The following is a 19,442-nucleotide window of genomic DNA, read 5'->3' on the forward strand; positions in this document are numbered from 1 at the left end:
CCCATTCCCTCAAACAAACATGTATAATAAGGTTGGTCTATTGTCTAAAGCCACAGGAGCTATTTTTTTGATTGTGTAAACAATATATACAATGTAGTGAATAGAAAAAATGATAAGTTACTGTGGATACAGTTATATTTTGCAACCCTGAGCCAATCATTCTAAAGAAAATCTGTTATTTTGTCACGATGGCACAAACTAAAACTAGAACATTGAAGTTCACATGGAAAAGCTGCACCTTCTCCCCAATAGTCATGTGCTGCTTGAATGGATGCCAAGGGCAAAGGGCATGGGGATGTGTCTGCTCTGACCCCGGTTCACACCCTGACTCCATTCACCACCCAGCATGGAGAGTGTGAGAAACAGGGGGAGGACAGAGAGGAGAGACAAAATGAAAGAGAGAGAGGCTGCTTTTGTGACTGCAGAGACAACCGTCTTTGTCCAACAGCATCATGGGGGTACAAGGGCCACCAATGTCAAGCAAACAAAGACCAGAGGCACCTCAATGCCTGACACACACACACACGCACACACTCATGGACTTCCTTCTGGAAGAGATACGGGAACAAGAAGGAGATAGCAGGGAGGTAGTCTGCTCTGGAAGAGGATGGGGGGGGGCTTATCTATAAACAAACAATGCAACTGTGTGCATGTGAGCCATTACACGCCTGCTTGCGTGCATTCACACAGACACGCACAATGGAAGCAGACAGACTGTGGTTGGTACCAATACAGTGAAGGCAGATGGCAGGAGGGGCAAGCAGATAGCTCTTTAATTGAACACATCTACGCCCTGGTGTCAGAGAGAGGGGGCTGTGATCACTGCCATTCGTGGCAGCCAACAACAATAAAAATAAATAAATAACACACAGTCCATTTAAGTATTGTTAAGCTCAAAAGGAAGTTAATTAAAGTCGGACAAGTAAACACAACTACCTCTTTTTTCACAGAACGAATCGCTGTCACCGCAATATAAACGCACAAGTAACAGCATGCCCATAGTCCAGAGCTCACAGCATCACGTCCCAATTAACTAATTACTGACATCACCGGGGCCGGCAAGCAAACAGCTGAGGTGTGTGAACCGTGGACACTCCAATGACAATACAGCTGTGGGGCAGCGAGAAAAGTCACCAGCCAAGTTCGCTTCTTTAAAAATTGAAAAAGATTGCGAAAAGCAAATGTGAAAAAGGGGCTTCTTTGAAAGTATCCCTGTCACCTGAAGCATGAAATAAATCTCACAATATCAGCGGAGCATCAGCCGGTGAGTCGCAGACTTCTAAAGTGGCAAATAATAGTAATAAAAAAAAAAAGCTTAATAATGTCTGATGCACTCTCACACCCCCATTTTTATCAGCCGGCAATCGCACAAAATAAAGCGCAGATTTGATAATAAGCAGTTAGTATGAGCTGAAGGCCGGACTGCAGGAGTTAGATCGTAGTCTGCAGCACTTTCTTACCCATGTCTGGAAGGATGCGTTCAGGACGTTCAGGACTTGTTGGCTTCCCTGCTCCCTTCACTGCAGCTGGTCCGATGATCATATGCGCAACTTGTCTCCGGCCCCCGTATATCAATCTCAACTCCCTTTTTGTTCCCACAACAATGGACAGAGCCCCACGATGACTGCAAGTGCAATCTTAAAGGAACAATGTCGCTTTTCAATGAACTTCAAGGCGGGGAATAATGAGGAGTTGAAGGTTCTTGCGCTTGGAGAAATTTACTTAGTTCATTGTTTGACGCATATTTGCATAAAGTTCAACGTCTAATTTCTTGCTCGAATACAGAAGATTGTAACTTTTCTTTTACAATTTCTGTGCAAAAAATATAACTTTTCCTCTGTGATTTGGTCATCCCAACCCCAAGGCTTTCCATCCCTGATTCACCAGGGCCTTTGGGTCTCAGCCTGAAGAACCAAATGAGAATGGAATTGGGAATCATTCAGAAAGGAACTGAAGTAAACGATGAGGGTTGAGTTATCTGACCTTAAACCACCGTCACTAAGAACCTGTGCACAGTCTGGTGATGCGCCAGACTTAGATACTATCAATGTGAGTGCAGTGTTTCAGATGGAACTGATCAGGCAAATTCTGAAATCCCATCTGGTTAAACAGATATGTGCTTGATCTCTTATCTCTTAAATAGGCCTACTGAGTTAAGATATTTGATGTACATTTGAGAGCCATTTACAGACGTTGAATATATGGGAAGCTCAACGTTTGATACAAATCAGTTGGTGACTTTCAAGCAGGGTAGTGGAGGGCGAGGCCTCATAGATTTAAAAATAAATTACTGGTATTTCAATTAGCCTGGAATGAGATGTCACCTGTGATCACAAACTCCTGATGTGTATCTGGAACAATCCGCTGGTTATTTAGATCAGCGACAGCTGGTTTCCTTGTCCATGTCAGCTCACGCGAGCTCATAACCTACCACCAAATGTTTGGGAGCTTGGGAAAAATGATTTTGATTGAAAGTGCTGTGAGTGGAGCAGAGCAGAGCAGAGCAGCATGAAGCAGAGAAACATCACTGAATTTACAGGCCACCTGACTGTGGCAGAGTGAGAGACTGTCCCGTACTAGTGATTCATCCCCACCCTCCAGCAAAATACCAAAGAGCCAGATTAGGGCTCACAGAAATCCAGCAGATGGCAGGCCTTCCCCTGCCACAGCATTAAAATGGCGGCACATACTTCAACAGTTTTATTTTGATAGCATCGCTTCTTTGTTTATTTTATTTTGTGAAACATTAGCTTTGTCAGGAAGTGTCTCCAAACATTATTCTGTAAATTCTATCAAACAGGTCAAAATGGCTCCTTTGAAAAACACTCCCGAATGGCCCACTATTCAATATTAATTTGTACATGTTGTTAACTAATGGAGTCTGTAATTCCTTATGTAAAGATGGTATTTAATTTGTAATTTTGTTACACGGCCCTTTATTTCCCCTCAGTTAATGTAGTTAGTCTCAAAGTACAACCCTATTAGATTATTTATTTTTGAGCTGCGAGCTCACAAATCCTCAGAGACACCACTCATGTTATACAAGCCTTGTTCTCCACAAACCAGATTGTTATACATAGTGCTTTACAGGCTCTGACTCTTAGCTTTTCTCCTAGCCACTAACACAGGTGTGTCTTGAAAAGATCACTGAACAGTTTATGACAGCATAAAGATAAAAAAAAAAAAAAAAAGCATTCAAAAACAATTATCCTGCTGTTTGTGTAATTGTGTTCCCAGATTTGTGCATGCATTTTTCTCTGACTCACTCATAATTAATGCATCACTTAACCTGTTTGGATTTCTCAAATGTTCCAGAGCCAACAAATGCATCAGCAACAAATGAGAGCAAATGCCTTTTTTAAGGATTTCTTTGAACACTAAAACAACAAGCCTGTTGGGTAGCTGGGTGCTTTTGGTCACAATCCAGCTCTGTGGGTGAGAAGTGGTGCGATCAGGTGACAGGTGTGGGGCGGTGACTTGAGAAGTACCTAACCTCTGCTGCCTCTCACCTGTGCGCAGTCACTCTCCACCTCATGTGGTTGTCTGAGAGCTGAGTTTTCATCTTGAGGGACTTTCATCACCTCCCCACTGGAGGAACATTAAACCCTTTTGTGTGCCTAAGTACTTTAGACTCTCCATCATTCAGAGTTAGAAATTTGAGAAAGGCCCAATCAACTTAGCAGACCATTATTTCAGTCTTCTTCTGGCTTCAGTGGTCATAATCCCTAAAGAAAATGACTGTAATACTGGTATTTTAGCAACGCCTTGCTGTGATGGGCTCTATCTTAGGGTGGGTAATATAGTATGCATCGCTGGAGTCAAATTATGGTGTGAATCATTTCACTGCAGAAAGTATGGGGAGCAAGGCTCACCTGAAAACTTCAAAATGCTTCACTTATCGCATCACCTTTTATTTGCTTTTAGCTACAGGCATCTTTATCAGAAAATGGATCAACTTTATTTCCACAGAATCTTGCACCTTGTCTGTTGACAGATGTTCGAATACACTGTGTATCCGAATAATCCAACAAATTTGATACTTAAAAGTCCGAGAGGCCTGTATTTCCAAGGCTGAATTCATCCTTGACAGTGTGTGCATGAGCATTATATGGATTGCTTGCTTTATTCTGTTAGTTATCAGAGTAATATTTGTCTCTGAGCCTGAGGGGAATCTTGTTCTCCTCATCTGGCTGCCTCTTGTTGTGTCGTAGATGACTTCTCCTCCTCTGTTTCAGACATAAAACAACAGTCACCGTGAACAAACACGTGGATGCTAGCATTAAAGCCAAACCTGCTAAGAAGGTCAGCTGAACATATTTTGGAGTCTGAATATTACAAATAGGGGCCCTTGATGGGGTTTGAACCAAGTCAGGTGTCCCTGTCCATGTGGGTGCTCTGTCCAAGTGGCAGGGCTCCCCACTTTCGTTGACTAACAGATTAACCCAGACGGTGCTGTAAAGTGGAGTTGGTTTCCCTCCATCTCTGACCACAATGAACAGGTGATGCATCCCCAGGTCCTTCTGTAGAAGGTTCTGAGCCACGGTGATGTTCCCTGACTTCGAATCCACATGGAAGGGGCTGCTGTTTAGTGTTGCCTCTGGGGCCACTGCGGTGTACGTAATTTCTGAGTTCAGCCCCGAGTCCTCATCAGTGGCATAGATCTTAGTTACCATGGTGCCTGCCATTGCAGAAGGAGAGACAGTCAGACATGTGGAATTGGTCTTTGGAACGATCACTTTTGGCTGGTTGTCGTTGACGTCCTCCACAAAGATGGTCACCCTGGCAGTGGATGTCAAAGTGATGAGGGTCCCATGATCCCTGGCTAGAAGGTAAAGTTCATAACGGTCCTGTGTCTCACGGTCCAAACTGGTGGTGGTGCGAAGTGTCTCCTGGGCGTTATCCACAACAAATGGTCCACTGCTGTTTACAATATGCAAGTCTGTGTTCCCGTTGTCTCCTTCATCTGGGTCAGTCACCCCAACTCTTCCCACCTGGGTGAGCAGTGGGACATTCTCAGGGATGAAAAAGATGAAGTGAGGGGCCATAAATACTGGTGCATTATCGTTCAGGTCCAAAACACGAATGGATACAGTCGCTGTGGACTCCAAGGGAAGAGAGCCACCATCTCGTGCAACCACAATCATTTCATGTACGCTCTGCTGTTCCCGATCCAGAGAGGCTGACACAGACAATTGACCGGTCACAGGGTCAATGTTAAAGATGTTGGATCTGTTGTTTTCCAGCCGGTAGGTCACCCTACCGTTCTCTCCACTGTCTGCGTCTGAAGCTGAGACCTGCAGCAGTAACAAACCAGGCTCGTTGTTCTCCTCCACCTCCAGCTGATAGTGAGACTGGAGGAAATGTGGAGCATTATCATTGACATCTGCCACCAACACCCTGATAAAATGCTGAGAAGAAGCAATCACCGATGCCTCACCTGATCTCCTCTGCACTACCACAGGAATATGGTGTTCCTTTTTCATCTCAAAGTCTAGAGCTTTTGATGTGGAAAGCAGATATTTTCCATTCTGTGGGCTCAAAGTGAAAGGCACTTTGCCCTCAATGACAAGAGATGAGCCTTTAAAGCTGCTGTCACCCTCAAGCTCTAAGATGGCTAAGGCAGTAGGGGGCTTGTTCTCTGGTAACACCAGAGTCTGGTTTTGATGCTCTGCTATGAACCCGATCTTGATTGTCATCTCTTGGTTCAGCGTGGGGAGTATGGATACGGTTACCTTTGTGTCTGCTGGAGGGCAGTGGTGACCGTTAGCAAACACTTTTAACAGCAGCTCCTCAGAGTTGTCACTCTTAAGGTCCTGTGTTAGTCTGATGTACCCAGTGAGGCTGTCAAGACTAAAGAGCTCCTTGGCTCGATCAGAGACTTTGGGACTGAGGGAATAAGTGATGGCAGCATTCAGGCCTGAATCTGGGTCTGTAGCTATGACCTGAGCAACTAACATGTTCCTTGCGGAGTCTCCAGGGATGGTGACACTGCGAGGGCTTTCAGGGCTAAAGCTTGGACAGTTGTCGTTAACATCTGTCACTGTGACTATTAACGTTGCTGTGGCACTTAAAGGATCTGTGCCGCAGTCAGTGGCCACCAGTGCCATCTGATACTGGTCCTGAGTCTCTCTATCCAGGGCTGTTTGCACTACCAGCATGATGAAAGGCTCGTCTCCTTCAACTTTTAGACTAAAAACTCCACCAGAGTCTTCCAGGTGGTACTGCAGATCTCCATTAAGACCAACATCCCTGTCCTGAGCCTGATCATCCAGCAAGAAACTGGTGCCTACACTCACATCCTCAGGCACCCTCAGGTGTATTTCACTGTTTACAAAATGAGGTGCATTGTCATTGATGTCCTCAATGATCACAGGAAACTGTATAAGGTCTCCTGAGGGCCTCACAATGGCATTGTGTAGAATAATACATTCCTCAGTTTCTGTATCTTCTGGGCAGAGTGCCTCACGATCCATCTTTTGCTCAGTGGTGTAGAAGTTCCCTGTGTTTGTGTCCATCCACAGGTACTCCTGTGTCAGGAGCTGGTACGGAGGGGAAAAGGATTTACTAAGTGACCCGACCAAAACTCCAGGCTCCTTTTCCTCTGGGATGGAAAACTGGACAGATCCACATACGATCTGCCTGAGACGGAACAAAAGCAGCAGATTCTGGCAAACAAAGAGACAAATTGGGAATGGTTTTTTTTTTTCATCTTCTTTTTGATTTTTACAGTTTTGATTCTTTTCTTTTTTGCTATGATCCAGCAGCCCTATTGTTGTCCTTCACTCTGACTGGGAAAGTTTTTCCAGGTGGTTTAACTAGCATGCCTCAATGAGCTCTTTTAAAAGCAGGTGACTGTACAATGGAGGTAATGTGATGCCCCTCTCTTATCTCCAACCAATTACATTGACATATAAATTGCACACACAAAAAAGCTTTTACTTGGTGTTACAAAAAATCCAATCTGCATATATTTCTACAGTTGGACAAACATTCCTCCATTTAATATAGATGAAAAGTGAAAAATAGTTGGCACTGTTGTTCATACAGCTCAATAGCTTTTCAGTTCCACTCCTCAGATATTCAGTTCATTGATATTTTTTGAAATTGCTTGTAATTTAGAAGAACATACCTCTTATTCCTTTGCACTCAATCCAAAACACAGAGACTGTAAAACTCCTTGAGTTTGACTCACTGACCTGCAATAGTCCAGCGCAGGCCATATTATCAGGAGTCCCATGGCCCATCGCCCTAAAACATGTTCCTCAGCAGCAAGTGAACAGTAAGGACCGAGGGAGCGACCTAAACCTGCACAACTGAAGGCATGATTCATTACATGCCCCTCCCACAACAATTGTGTCAGACTGACAAGTCAGAGGATCAGCACGTTAACCTGCATGACTTGAATAAATACTTTTGTTATGACTCATGACAGGTAATACAACAAGCATGACAGATTTTAAATATGTTGTAAATAAATAGCCTCTGAACTATACAGAGCAGGGTCAGTGTGATAATACCAAATGTTCTGATGCACTTTTTCTATTATTATTTATTTTTTTTTTGCTGGTGGTGGTGGTGGTGGTGGGGGCACAACACCTGCCACCTGTTTCTTTTCCTTCTTAACCCCAGAGATCAAGTTTACTTAAATAACAATGGTACACAGCTCTTGTGTTCTTGCAGCAATTTAGCAGCATATTTTAATCTGTATTGCTTCTACATGAGCACCTTTACTTCTGATAAATGCAAAGCTATTGGACTGAAAATTGAACGTTTACAACCTGATACTGGCTCAGCTGGGGGTGGGAGACGGACTCACAATTGGGAGACCTCTGTTGGCAGAGAAAGGTACTGCACAAAGTGTAGCAGCACTTACTTAAAAACTTCCTTTTGACATGGTTGAATTACATTTACTTTCTGATTACTATAGAGTCAGCAGCTTCAATATAAATATAATTAAATAAATTAAATATAATTTAATCATCAAAAAAAAAATATGACTTGTTAATTTAAAGATTTTATGTCCTGACTACAAAGTGAGGCAGTTTTTATTCATCATTAAAGCTTAGTCAAACTTTTTAAGACCCCCTGTAAAAATCCCTCTGTCAACTGCATATGCCAAAAATATAAATGTATTGTGAATACTAAACGCTGTAAAAACATAGGTTTAGTATGAAGAGATGGAAAGAACTGAAACCTCAATGGGAGTTGCATAACTGCTGGTTACTGTCTCATATGTGTCTGGGTTTCCTCTCAGACTTCCACCCCCCTTTTTTCCACCGAGCCGCCCTTTGAGGTCTGATTGGCTGCTGCTCTCTGCTTGCCAAGCCGGTCTGGAGGACTTTCTGAATAAAAGTCTGGTCCTGCCGGTCTGCCTGCAGACCGTCCTGAGCCCCTGACACCCATTTGTGACTGTCCCATCCAGCCATGTCCTCAGACATGACCACAGGTGAGTCCAACAACTGAATGAGACATTAGCTTCAGATGATTAGATCTGTGATGATGATAAAAGGCCTATAAGAAACAGCCAGCACCAGGATAATGCTTTCAGAGAGCCACTAACACACGTTTGAAAATTTCACACTCACTTAATCCTCGTTAAGATATCGAGTCAAGTTTTTCCTAATTAAACTACACAGAGCATGTTTGTTGCCAGCTGTATTTTAACTTTACACGTTTTCTACTTTATTTTCTTCTGTTTGTTAGTATATCCAGACCACATGTAGTTCTTATCTTATTTTTTATTTCTGCCATCATCTCTTGAAGGATGTATTTAGTCGTAGTGTTCCAAAACACGTTTTTGGATGTATGAATACATATTCCTACAACCCTTAAACTCTCAGGGGACTGCTAAGGCTGACTTTAACCGTGACTTTACATGGAGAGTAAACTGAGCTGTGTTGATCCTATTCTGCTTTTATTTTATGGTCATCCCTTGATTCAAAATGTTTTATAGCAGCCCAAAGCAAAAAAAAAAAATAAATAAAAGGATGTTATATGTAAGAGTTCTTTTTTCTACAGTCCTGCAGTCCCGTTGTTTTTACGGGCTGTTTGGTGTTTTATATGCACTACGGGCTGTTAGGTTTATCTTCACACATCAATTTATCTGACACAGCTGACTGACATAAAGTTTAAGTGTCGGCTTTTGCTCTTAGCTTTTATCTAATATCATTCTTACCCTCAAGATATTTGTGATAAGAAAGAGACTTCTCATTCAGGAAATTGTGAAAATATTTGCAATCTGTTGAATTTAACCAGAGATGATTTGACCTTGTATATAAATTCACTTAGCAGATAGTTAGATACAATGTGAACAGTAAATGTGCAATAATCTGCAATTAAAACTTAAACATTTTAAATTAAAGCTTAAAGCTTTCGCAGTAAATGACTTTGCAGCTGACACTTTTAAAATAACCTCAAATATCAACAACCATGTGGTCATTTTTAGAAAATGTTCGATTGCACAAGTGAGTAATGAAGACACCATCTGACATAATACTGCACATTTTTGTGTCGTGCATCCTTTGTGTGTGTGTGTGTGTGTGTGTGTGTACAAAAAAATTAAGAATATCCTTTTTTTTTTCATTCACATTGAAGTTATTTCCTGTCTGTCAAGCCTCAAATGTACTTTCTGAACTAACTTTAGATGATCTGAACATTTTCTCTCAGTGAAGTAATGGGATTTCCTTCCAACTGCTGTCACATTTTCCGCAGACTTGGAGCAAGAGCTGGGTGAGTTGCTTCAGGAGTTCCAGGATGTTGTGGAGGAGCTGAAGGCCCCTCCTCAAAGCAAACCACACGCTTACCAGCAAATCCTGCAGGAGGCCAAAAGTCGAATGGGGCCAGGGGACGACAGTGGAGTAGAGGACTCTGATTACAGTGAGTAACAAACTGTGATTTAGATAATGTTCCTTTAAAAAGCGCAGGCAAAGAAAAACAATATTTACTGCATCATTTGTTGGTGAATGAAGTTTTATGAAAGCCCCTTGGGTGGTGACTGAGCCCCTTTATCAGCCCTAACAACTGCTGCTTGACACTTTTAATTTGCATGAACTGGTGGTTGCTTCCCTGTACACTTCTATTGAAGTGGATGCTTTGCTCATGACAATAGCTCTGCACTAGAATAAAATGCAATTATGGATAACCGATCTTTTGTAATTGCCTGGCTTTTTTCCCTTTTTTTGCTCCTGTTGTGCATTTGTTGATGGTTAGGAGATAAAAGAAGAAAGTGTATTTTCCACTCCCATGTGTCGTCATTATTGAAAGCATTTTGGCCCCCTAATGTTGCAACAGGCAAGCTGCTTTCAAAAGCTGACACATGGGAGTTGCTAACAGTGAACAGGCATTTACCTTCACTTTACAGCATGTTATTATCACTATGTGCAATTCCAGCATTGTGTTAAAATTACTCTCATTGTTGTTGTTGATTATTTGCATGGACTGGGCTCAGTGATATTGTCCTGTTTATTTTCTCTGCTCACTCCCTCCTTGTCTCTCTCCCAATCCCCCCTCAGGCAGTGAAGCTTCTTTGGGAAACAGTTTAAACACCAGTGAGGAGGAGCTTCACACAGCAGGCATAACGCTGGCATCGAAAGGTACTCGAGGCTTCCATCACCCTATCTCTACCCAGATAGCACTTGTTCTCACAGTGATCGCTATCGCTTTTGCTCTGATCACTATCACAGCCACACAAAAACTCTCTACATTAGGCCTGGAGCTCATTTGTTTTTTACACAGCAAAGCATCTGCCACGATGACTGTCACGTCTCAGCCACCCCCCCCCCTCCTCATTTCCACGTCTCCTGTTATTTCTACTGTTACATGTTGGTGAGAGCGGCTCAGGTGTGTCTGTGTGTGTAAGCAAACGGGAGCTGCTGTAGGTTTGTAACTTGCAGACTACCTTTAAATCTCACTGGATGAAAACAAGAAGTTGACCAGGAGGTGCCATTCAATCTGTGGCTTCATAGAATTTAGTGCCTTACCCGGCATGCATATAGCACAGGTCCTGGTTGAATCAGTCAAGCTTATAAAGTTTTTCTAGCATTATCACAATTTGTAGAAAAAATGCAGAAAAGGTTTTTCCCCAGCCAAAAGCAGCTTGTTTCATATGTAATTTTGAGACTTAGATTAGTTCTTGGCTGTTGGACCAAAGGAAATACCAGAGAACTGAACTGCATTTCTTCTTCTTCTTCTTCTTCTTCAAAAAAAAAAAAAAAAAAAAAAAAAATGTTCCATTGCTGTTTCTTTTTACAGTTTCTCAAATCCCACTTCTTTCTGTCCTCTTTCTGCAGCCAAGCTAGGAGACACAAGGGAACTTGAGAGTTTTATCGACATGTTGGACCGGGAACTTGCTGGTGTGTATTTAAAGGAATTACACCCACTATCACTCAATCTTTTCTTTATTCCTTTTGCACTTTAAGCTGACAAGCCAGCAGACTGCAGTGTGTAATGGTGGCAGAGATGCTGACAGAGTACTTGTTTTGTTAGACATTGCAAAACAGAGTGCATGCTAGTAACCTCCTTGTTTCTACCCTGTACTCCTTCCACCCCACCCGCGCTCTCTCCCGTTTATCTCTGAGCACCTCTTGTGTGTAAATGCCATGTCTGGGGACTCAGGTGGACTATCTACTCGCCCTTTAGTGATAATAGCATACTTGACTACATAAGCATCATGATCCCCCTATCAGCTATAGAACAGAGGTGTATCCGAGGCCTGTCAACACATATGGGCCCCTGCACACACACACTTAAACTAAAAAAGAATGAAAATGCATTCCCTGCTATCAGTGCTCTCAGCACAGAGAGAATTAATGCAATGAATTAATTGTAACTCCCCCAGTATCTTTACAAGGCTTACTTATTAGTTTGTGCATGTTTGTGTTACTATGTCTGTGCACTCTTTTCTCTTTGGCTGGCTCCTGGGCTTTTATCGTTTTCTTTCTCCCTCTCTTGCAGAGATGTGAACAGAAAGAGATAGCGAGCCATGTAGACGTGTGGAGGGAGGAAACAGGCCGGGGGCAACATGGCTGGCTACCGCCGAGCAGACAGGCCGATCTACACCAGAGCAGATCTGAGGGAGTAAACGCTCCCCTGGCTGCTTCGGGGGAAAAGGTTACCATCAGAAATTAAAAGGGCACTCCATTCAAAAATGCACGATCACTCTCAGACCCCTGGCAACATCGCGCTCGGCCAGCAAGATGATGTCCCCACATGATGTCCAAGCTGTGCAACTTATTCTCCAAACTAGAGAAAAGCTTTTAATTGTCCGTGCAAGTAAAAAAATGCTGCCCAGAGTCTAGAAAGCATATTAATACCACATTTGTAATTCCTCAAAATACAACGCCTGCGAAATCTACACTGCAGTGTTTTTTAAAGAGGCCGATCATTCTTTTGTTCCCAGTCAGAGATTGCAGGTTAAGTCCAAGAAGGTCAGATCTGCTGTATAATATCAAATGTAATTTTTATAATTTTATTATGCTGATCTTCCCAGTGTAAATTTCTTTGTGAATATTAATTTTCTAAATAAATTGCTGTACAGAGGAATGCAGATCTATGTAAAACAATTGTTCAATTGTTCGTACTGTTTTTCAATTTATTTGTTGACATATAGAACAAAATGTATTCATCCCTGCTGGCCTGCACACAATGTTGAAAGAAAAAAAAAAACACTTGACAGTTGTGACAATATATATTCAGTGCACCAGCACCAACACTATCCCCTAAACTGATTGGTGGTGGTGTCAGAGCACGTCTCAGGAGCCCTTCACCCATTCTTCTTTGTTTGTTCCTATGCTTCCTGTATGTCTGTTCTGATTATGCTTTGAGTTTCACTTCTGCCACTAAAATCAGGAAACACACATTTAGCTTAGACACCATGTGAAGTCGGCTTAAAAGGGAAGTGCGTCATTTGTGCTGTGAGAAACAATGCTCATTTAGACTTTGTGCTGTAATTCCTTTGTGGGGGCTGTGAATCCACTGTAACTTATTACCGCAAATCCAATCTTTGAACTGGGGGGAGGAAATTGTTCTGCTTTGTTTGTGTTGCTTGCAAAAGAACATCACAGTTGTTACCTTGCTGTGACTTTCCCATCTGCTCACATTTCGCTCTGGCACAGGTCTGCCATGTGTCACCCATTTACAAGTATCTCCTCCACAATTTCAACAGCAACATATCTTGGAGAGACAGACACAGGGGGAGGTAAATGTTGTGGTTGTAAGGTGTTATTTTTCACTTGTGGCTTGTAGTTTAACAGTAACTGACATCAGCGGTGTAATCCAGCTAAAGTAGACAAATTTATTTTTACACAGCAGAAACAACTTGTGAAACAACTAACACACACTGGTTACTGAAATGAAATACAGGTTCTATTTTCAGGGTGCTTGAAATTGGGAAAGTATAACCTTCATGGAAACAAAGTTAGGGACCAGCAATTAATGGAATTAAAAATTCCCCAAACAGCAAGTTAACACAACCTGCCTTCCATACCACTGGGCCTGTTTATGTATTATGGATAGACTTTGTCGGTGGATCTGCTTTTTAACATCATGTCAGGGGCGAAAAGAAGGAAGGTTGGGCATTTATGATACTGCTCCTTTCCTGTTTATGCCTCATTAAAAATTCTTTATTCAGAAAGTTCAGCTTCTCTGTGAACACAAATATTTAACCAAGCTGACTAGGACAAAGTCAGGTGATGGTTTGGGGGTCGGGGGGGGAGCAAATGACCCCCAAGTGTGGCATTACTGAAAAGCAAAGGTGAGCAATGTGAGCAGAAAAAGACCCAAAGGGAAAATAAGTGTGTTCCTACAGCAGAAAATACACAAGAGGTGTACAGAGTAACCTGCTCCTCCCATGTTGTCTGTTCCACTTAGAGAAAGATGAGGATGACTGATTGAGGTCACAGCTGTTATAGGATAGCAACAAACAAAGTTTGCTTTGACATGATGGAACTAACCTACAATGAAGGACACGTCCTATTCACAGAAACCGAAGGCGAGGAACTGCATCAATGCAGGAAGTGTGATGGGGTTGTACAGACGAAACCAAAAGCTTTATGATTACACTTCCCACTTTGGGGTTTTGTAAGATGTGTTGCTGTGTATCTGCTCTATTTATTGACATGGTTACCACACTTAACCTGGTTTGCTCACTTTGCCTTTTCAATTTACATGTGAAGTCAGCAGGAGCTAATTATGCTGCATGATTTTTCATTAGATTGCTCTTCAGTGGGATCTGATGTAATATATCAGTTTGTCTTACGGGAACACCTCCCCGTTGTTTATCTGCTAATTACCATGAGGCTGGCTTTGATTGGCAGCACAGTGAAGTTAGAGGCCAATATGTAAGACAGTTGCCTTGTTTAGATAACAGAATAAATGATGAATGAACTGAGTTCATTAGCCGTTAAATTAAAATGAATTGCTATGATGAGATGGTGAATGGTCTTGGGAGTTGAAGACATAATAAATATCATGTTGTGTTCCTCACGGTCATCACCTATAGACTCGGGCCTCTTGGTGATGAATGTCACATGGACTTAAAATCTCTGCACACAATGTTGGTTTGTTTTAAGCTAGTTAGCAAGGTAATGAAGATGTAATTGAGTATAGCAGAAAGGAGACACTTATTATTATCAGACAATCACTAAATGAAGCAGAGATATGACCCGCGCAGTGAGGCTATCGTGGTGGAGACGAGTGCAGCATGCAGAGCACGCAGTCCTCTGTCATCTGCCTGATGGGACACCAGAGGAACGCCTCTCCCCTGAGAGCTCCCCAAATGGTCCAGGCTAACAACGCTCTCCCAAGGAATTAGCTGGCTCACTCAACCAACACACACTATGAATTGTCAAGTTCTGACTGGCTCTTATGTAACTAAGGTCAGTCTCTGAGCCTGGATCAAGGACTAAGATCACAGCTTTGTTATTCTTGCAGAACCAGGCAATCCATGTGCTTGAATCATAAAAAGATGTGTTGATGTGCTGTGAGCAAGTATCATATCTCCTCGTAGTTGTGTGATATGCATGCATGGTGTAAATACAGTAAAACCATTGCTTACTTATTCTCATATGCTTACACAAGAGGACTATAAACACTGATCTAATAGCAGCACCAAGGACAGACTATGATCACCAGTGTGGTTCAATGAATGGCTGTGATGTCCAAAGATAGTTGGTCCATTACTGCCACTCAGACTGAAATATCTCAACAAATTCATTGATTGCCACGAAATTTAGTGCAAAGATTCAAGGTGCTCAGAGGAGGAATATGAAACGGTCTGGTCATCTCCTTAGTTTTTCCAACCACTGAATGAATTTCCATGAATTTTGTGACAGACATTCATGCGCCACTCAGGGCGAGCCCTTCTAACCTTCTCATCTTCTTACTTTACTTACTTTAGTTAACTTGAAAATAAATTACATTATCAGGCCGAAGAGTGTTTTTGCTAAGCACTAACCAGCTAAAATAGTACTACAAACATTATATTTACGAGGCATCAACATTTTAAGAGCATCATTTCATATCACAGAGCTGTTAGCATGGCTGTAGACTTGGTATCGTTTTGGCCTTGAAAAATGTCTGCATTTTATTCATAAATTAATTGAAGTGTTTACCTCATCATAAACAGTTTAACCGCATCAGAACTCACGATTGACTGTAGCGCAGCTTGGGTTTTAAAAGATCATTCAGTATTTAATATTTAACTCTGTGGGAAAGAAATCCTGACAACATATTTGGATGTTTTGATTTTTAAAAGTATTTTTTTTGTGTGTGTGTGTCACATCCAACCTTCCAATAGTAAGGGGTTTTCCTGCGTTGCTCTCTAACTTCCCAGACTCTAAACAGGGACAGGAAACCAGTGAAATTCCCCATACTTCAAATGAGCCATTACATCAATGCTGACTGGGGATATCTGGATGACATTTCACCCTTCCTCTTTCAGCTCAGACAGACAGTTTATTAGAAATCATTACTGAAACTCAGACAAACAACAACAACAAAAAAAAAAAATCACTCTCACTCTCATTCCTACCACTTATCCATCAGGGTTGTGCCAGCCAACGTTCCAAGCAAGGCACACCCTGGACACAGGGCCATGTTGGTATGCACAGAAAACATTTCAATGAAATGAAAATTGTTACTCCATTCTCCATTCTTGGATTATGCCAGTGTTTTGTTTTTGTTTTTTTACATACCATCCAATTCTCATTAGTTGCACACTATAAATTGTATGCTGTGAGAAAAGAGAGTAAAAAAAGATGTGAGAAGATGTGGGTGCAAGGATGGAGGTGATATGGAAGTTTTCATAAATGCCACCTATTGTGCTCTAAACTGTAATGTAGCAAACTAGTGAGCTGTCACTCACACACAGACGTCTAAGTGCACCTTTCTACCTTATTTGGTCACTCGTTCACACCAAAACTCGTAATAGCTGAAAATAAAACAAAAACGGTTTAGAGTTGAGGTATGTGAAGATGCATTTGTGTTCCATTTGTGTAATGTGCAAACATGAGATGCCAGCTGTAAAAGTAATTTATTTAATGTATTATACAGGCTAATATTTACAAAATTGTATTCAGTACCTGACGTATTAACAATATCTGGAAATACTATCCAAACATATTTTCACTTTGTTTGGAAAATAGGGACATCACTGCAGTAACATCTAGGCATCACTGACAAATGGAATGCCTCTGTCTCTTTGGGCTAAAATAGGCTTAACTTCAAAGGATGTTTCCAGTATTTCACAGATTTTTATTTATTTATTTATTTATTTATTTTTGGAGTAAGCTCAGATATTGAAGTCAAACTCAGTGTATTTGATCTGAAAGATTAGTGAAAAGCCTGGTAGTCTGGATTAGCAGCAAAGATCAAATTGGCGCCACTGAAACTCATTTTAATGTCATCTAAGCGATAAGATACTTTCTGGAAGTTGTTGGAGAGGCTTTTGTAGTTACTACCAGAGCAGCACAGGCTGGCGACTTCAGACACCAAAGGTCCACTGATGCAACCTTTCCCTGCCACCGGTAACCCACATCTGAGAAAGGCATTAGTGGACTGCCATCTCATGGTAAACTCCAGCTGATGCAATTGAGAGATAGCAGCAGGCCTGGCCCCAGCTGGCGAAGAACGACTTTACAAAATAGCTATGAATCTGCAAGATAATGCTGTGAATGATGAGAGCAGTTAGAGCAGAAATGAACCTTTGTGTATCTTTCCATGAACCTTCTCCTCCCACCTCCACCTCCAACACCCTCGCCCCCGGCCATTTGAGCAGGACCAACTAGTCAGAAAAATTTGCCGTCAAGTTGCATCTCCTGGTAACAGGGTTTTGTTTTGTTTTTTTCTGGACAGGAAACAGGATAGAAACTCTATAGAGGTTTAAAATGTGCTGTTTGTCTGATGTTGTTACTTTTCTTACACACTGGGAGTGTACAGGCTTTGGTCTCAGCAGCCTCAGTGCGTTCTCCAAGCCATCCATCTTACAGCGGGTGGATCATTATGCAGTCGACAGGCAGCTTTAGGCTGAGGGCAGGTGGGACTACTTGTACTTGATGAACCGTAGACTGCTACTGTTCTTTACAGGACCCCCATAAAAAAAAAAAAAACAGCCCCTTTTACTGTTAAACAGTACATCACACTCACGTTTGTTCTATTCTTGGTATGCTGCCACAGTTTGCTGCACCCAAAGCTGCAAGTCAAAGATCATGCTGGTCTTATTTAATCTTTTTTTATTTTTACCAACAAAGCCCATTAAAAGACCAGGAACAGCCTTGAATTTATCCTGCTAACAAGTGTGTCTGTGTAGCCACAGCTTGGAGCTTTTGCCCCTGTGCCACCGAGCTCATCACCATCCAATAACCATTAAAAGAGCATAAAACAGCCATACCATTGGGTGATCTACATCTACTTTATTCTGACACTCCACAGTAACATTTTCTATGCACAGTGGCTCCATGTTGGGTACACGTCACTGAGCATGCTGGGGGATGTGGCTCCTTGCTCAGCTAATTTGAAGAGCTATGGGCAAAGAGCTGCGCTGTCTGTGTTCATTGTAATTAAACAATATGTCACCCAGTGCACCACTCTGGCTCTTGTTTGGCTCTTTTCACTCTGTTGTTTAATAGTTTTGGACTACACTGAGTTGAGTAACACACAAGGCATATGCTACATCTGGCTGTGACTCCACAGACTGCACTTGTTAGCAAGATTAATTCATTGTTTGGTTTTGGTTTGTGGGATTTGTTGATAATAATAATAAAAAAAGATAAACATGGAAGCCTTATCCTTTTATGCAAAATCTGTGCGATTTTTGGAAGAACACTCAAATATAGCACTCACAGAGATGCTCTGTTGGATTGTTATGCACTCCCTATAATCATTTTGTAGGATGAAAAATACACAAAACGTTATTATCAGCAGCATGCTTCTTGGTCTCACGCCCACTGAAAATGGATGTCATGTTCTATATTCATGAGAACCACAATAAGATACAGAAAGAATAGATATTTATTGTGATTACTCCAGTTTGCGTGATTATAAATACATTCTATGGACATGAACATAGAAGAAACAGGGTATCTTTAGTAATCTGTACAATGACACTGAGATAACAGACTTATGATGTATTTGGGCTCAAACACCATTGGTTTTGTTTGCTTCAGTTCTGGTTTCTGGTGAAAAATGTGTTACAGTAACCAGGTGGGTTTGATGCCACCACAAAAGTTCCATCGCATGATGCTCCTTTTTTGGAAAATGTAAAAAGTAAGCAAGTGACTTGTCAGATACTCTGTGGGTACAAAATGAAGTCCCCAGGAGTATGTTTTTCACACGGAAATAATAGTTTATTGACGTTTTGACAAATGCAGTATGATTTCCCTTTAGAGAAAAACAGGCCATTCAAATTTAAAGAACAGAGTTTTGGTTCAGCAACTGGATTCACTCTGCTTCCCTATAAATAGCATTCATTAGCTTTTTAGTGAGCAGTAAGGAATTTAACAAAAACAGTCCTTAAATGTTTGTAAATGAGCGAGTTACTCAGATTATGGCATGTATAAAATGAAAAGAAAATGGGTACATCCTGTCTGTGCGAGACAGAAGTAGAGCTGTTCAAATTGCATTTCATGTGAGGGAGGACAAAAAGAAAGAAAGAAAAGAAACTGCATTAAAGAAGAAGTAGAAGAAGAAAGGAGCAAAGATGAATGAGACACATGCAGAGATAGATGGGGGTGAGGAAGAGGGTGAGAGGAAATATAGGTAACAGCACGCTCACTACGGTAGAAATAAAATTCTCAGCGTCTGCACGCACATAGACCGACTGCATACACACACACACAGACAAACACCCGCGGTACGCCCCTCCCCTCCAACAACAACAACAACCCCCCCCACACACACACACCTGCAGCTCTCTCCCAGCGGGTGGCACTGTGTAATTTGGCACATCC

General features: G+C 41.8%; 2 protein-coding genes across 2 annotated transcripts; one reads left to right on the plus strand and one right to left on the minus strand.

Moving 5' to 3' along the window:
• Nucleotides 1-3,205: 3,205 nt before the first annotated feature.
• Nucleotides 3,206-7,279, minus strand: pcdh20l (protocadherin 20-like). Its single transcript, XM_029512910.1, has 2 exons — nt 7,197-7,279; nt 3,206-6,665 (listed from the first exon to the last, which is right to left on the minus strand). Exons 1-2 carry the CDS (start codon nt 7,242-7,244, stop codon nt 4,131-4,133), a joined length of 2,583 nt encoding a protein of 860 aa, XP_029368770.1. The 5' UTR covers nt 7,245-7,279; the 3' UTR covers nt 3,206-4,130.
• A 1,030-nt stretch (nt 7,280-8,309) lies between these two features.
• On the plus strand, nt 8,310-12,562 carry LOC115049958 (regulator of cell cycle RGCC). The gene is made up of 5 exons (XM_029512624.1): nt 8,310-8,446; nt 9,712-9,876; nt 10,512-10,592; nt 11,289-11,351; nt 11,953-12,562. Exons 1-5 carry the CDS (start codon nt 8,425-8,427, stop codon nt 11,958-11,960), a joined length of 339 nt encoding a protein of 112 aa, XP_029368484.1. The 5' UTR covers nt 8,310-8,424; the 3' UTR covers nt 11,961-12,562.
• The last annotated feature ends 6,880 nt before the right edge of the window (nt 12,563-19,442 follow it).

This window comes from Echeneis naucrates, chromosome 10 (assembly GCF_900963305.1).
Source record: "Echeneis naucrates chromosome 10, fEcheNa1.1, whole genome shotgun sequence".
NCBI lineage: Eukaryota > Metazoa > Chordata > Actinopteri > Carangiformes > Echeneidae > Echeneis > Echeneis naucrates.

Excerpts from the sequence above, each read along its gene's own strand:
- pcdh20l (XM_029512910.1), bottom strand. The coding sequence starts at position 7,244 with ATGGGCCATGGGACTCCTGATAATATGGCCTGCGCTGGACTATTGCAG. Across the intron at positions 6,666-7,196 it reads CCTGCGCTGGACTATTGCAG|AATCTGCTGCTTTTGTTCCG; the intron begins GTCAGTGAGTCA and ends TTTGTTTGCCAG.
- LOC115049958 (XM_029512624.1), top strand. The coding sequence starts at position 8,425 with ATGTCCTCAGACATGACCACAG. Across the intron at positions 8,447-9,711 it reads GTCCTCAGACATGACCACAG|ACTTGGAGCAAGAGCTGGGT; the intron begins GTGAGTCCAACA and ends CATTTTCCGCAG. Across the intron at positions 10,593-11,288 it reads CATAACGCTGGCATCGAAAG|CCAAGCTAGGAGACACAAGG; the intron begins GTACTCGAGGCT and ends CTCTTTCTGCAG.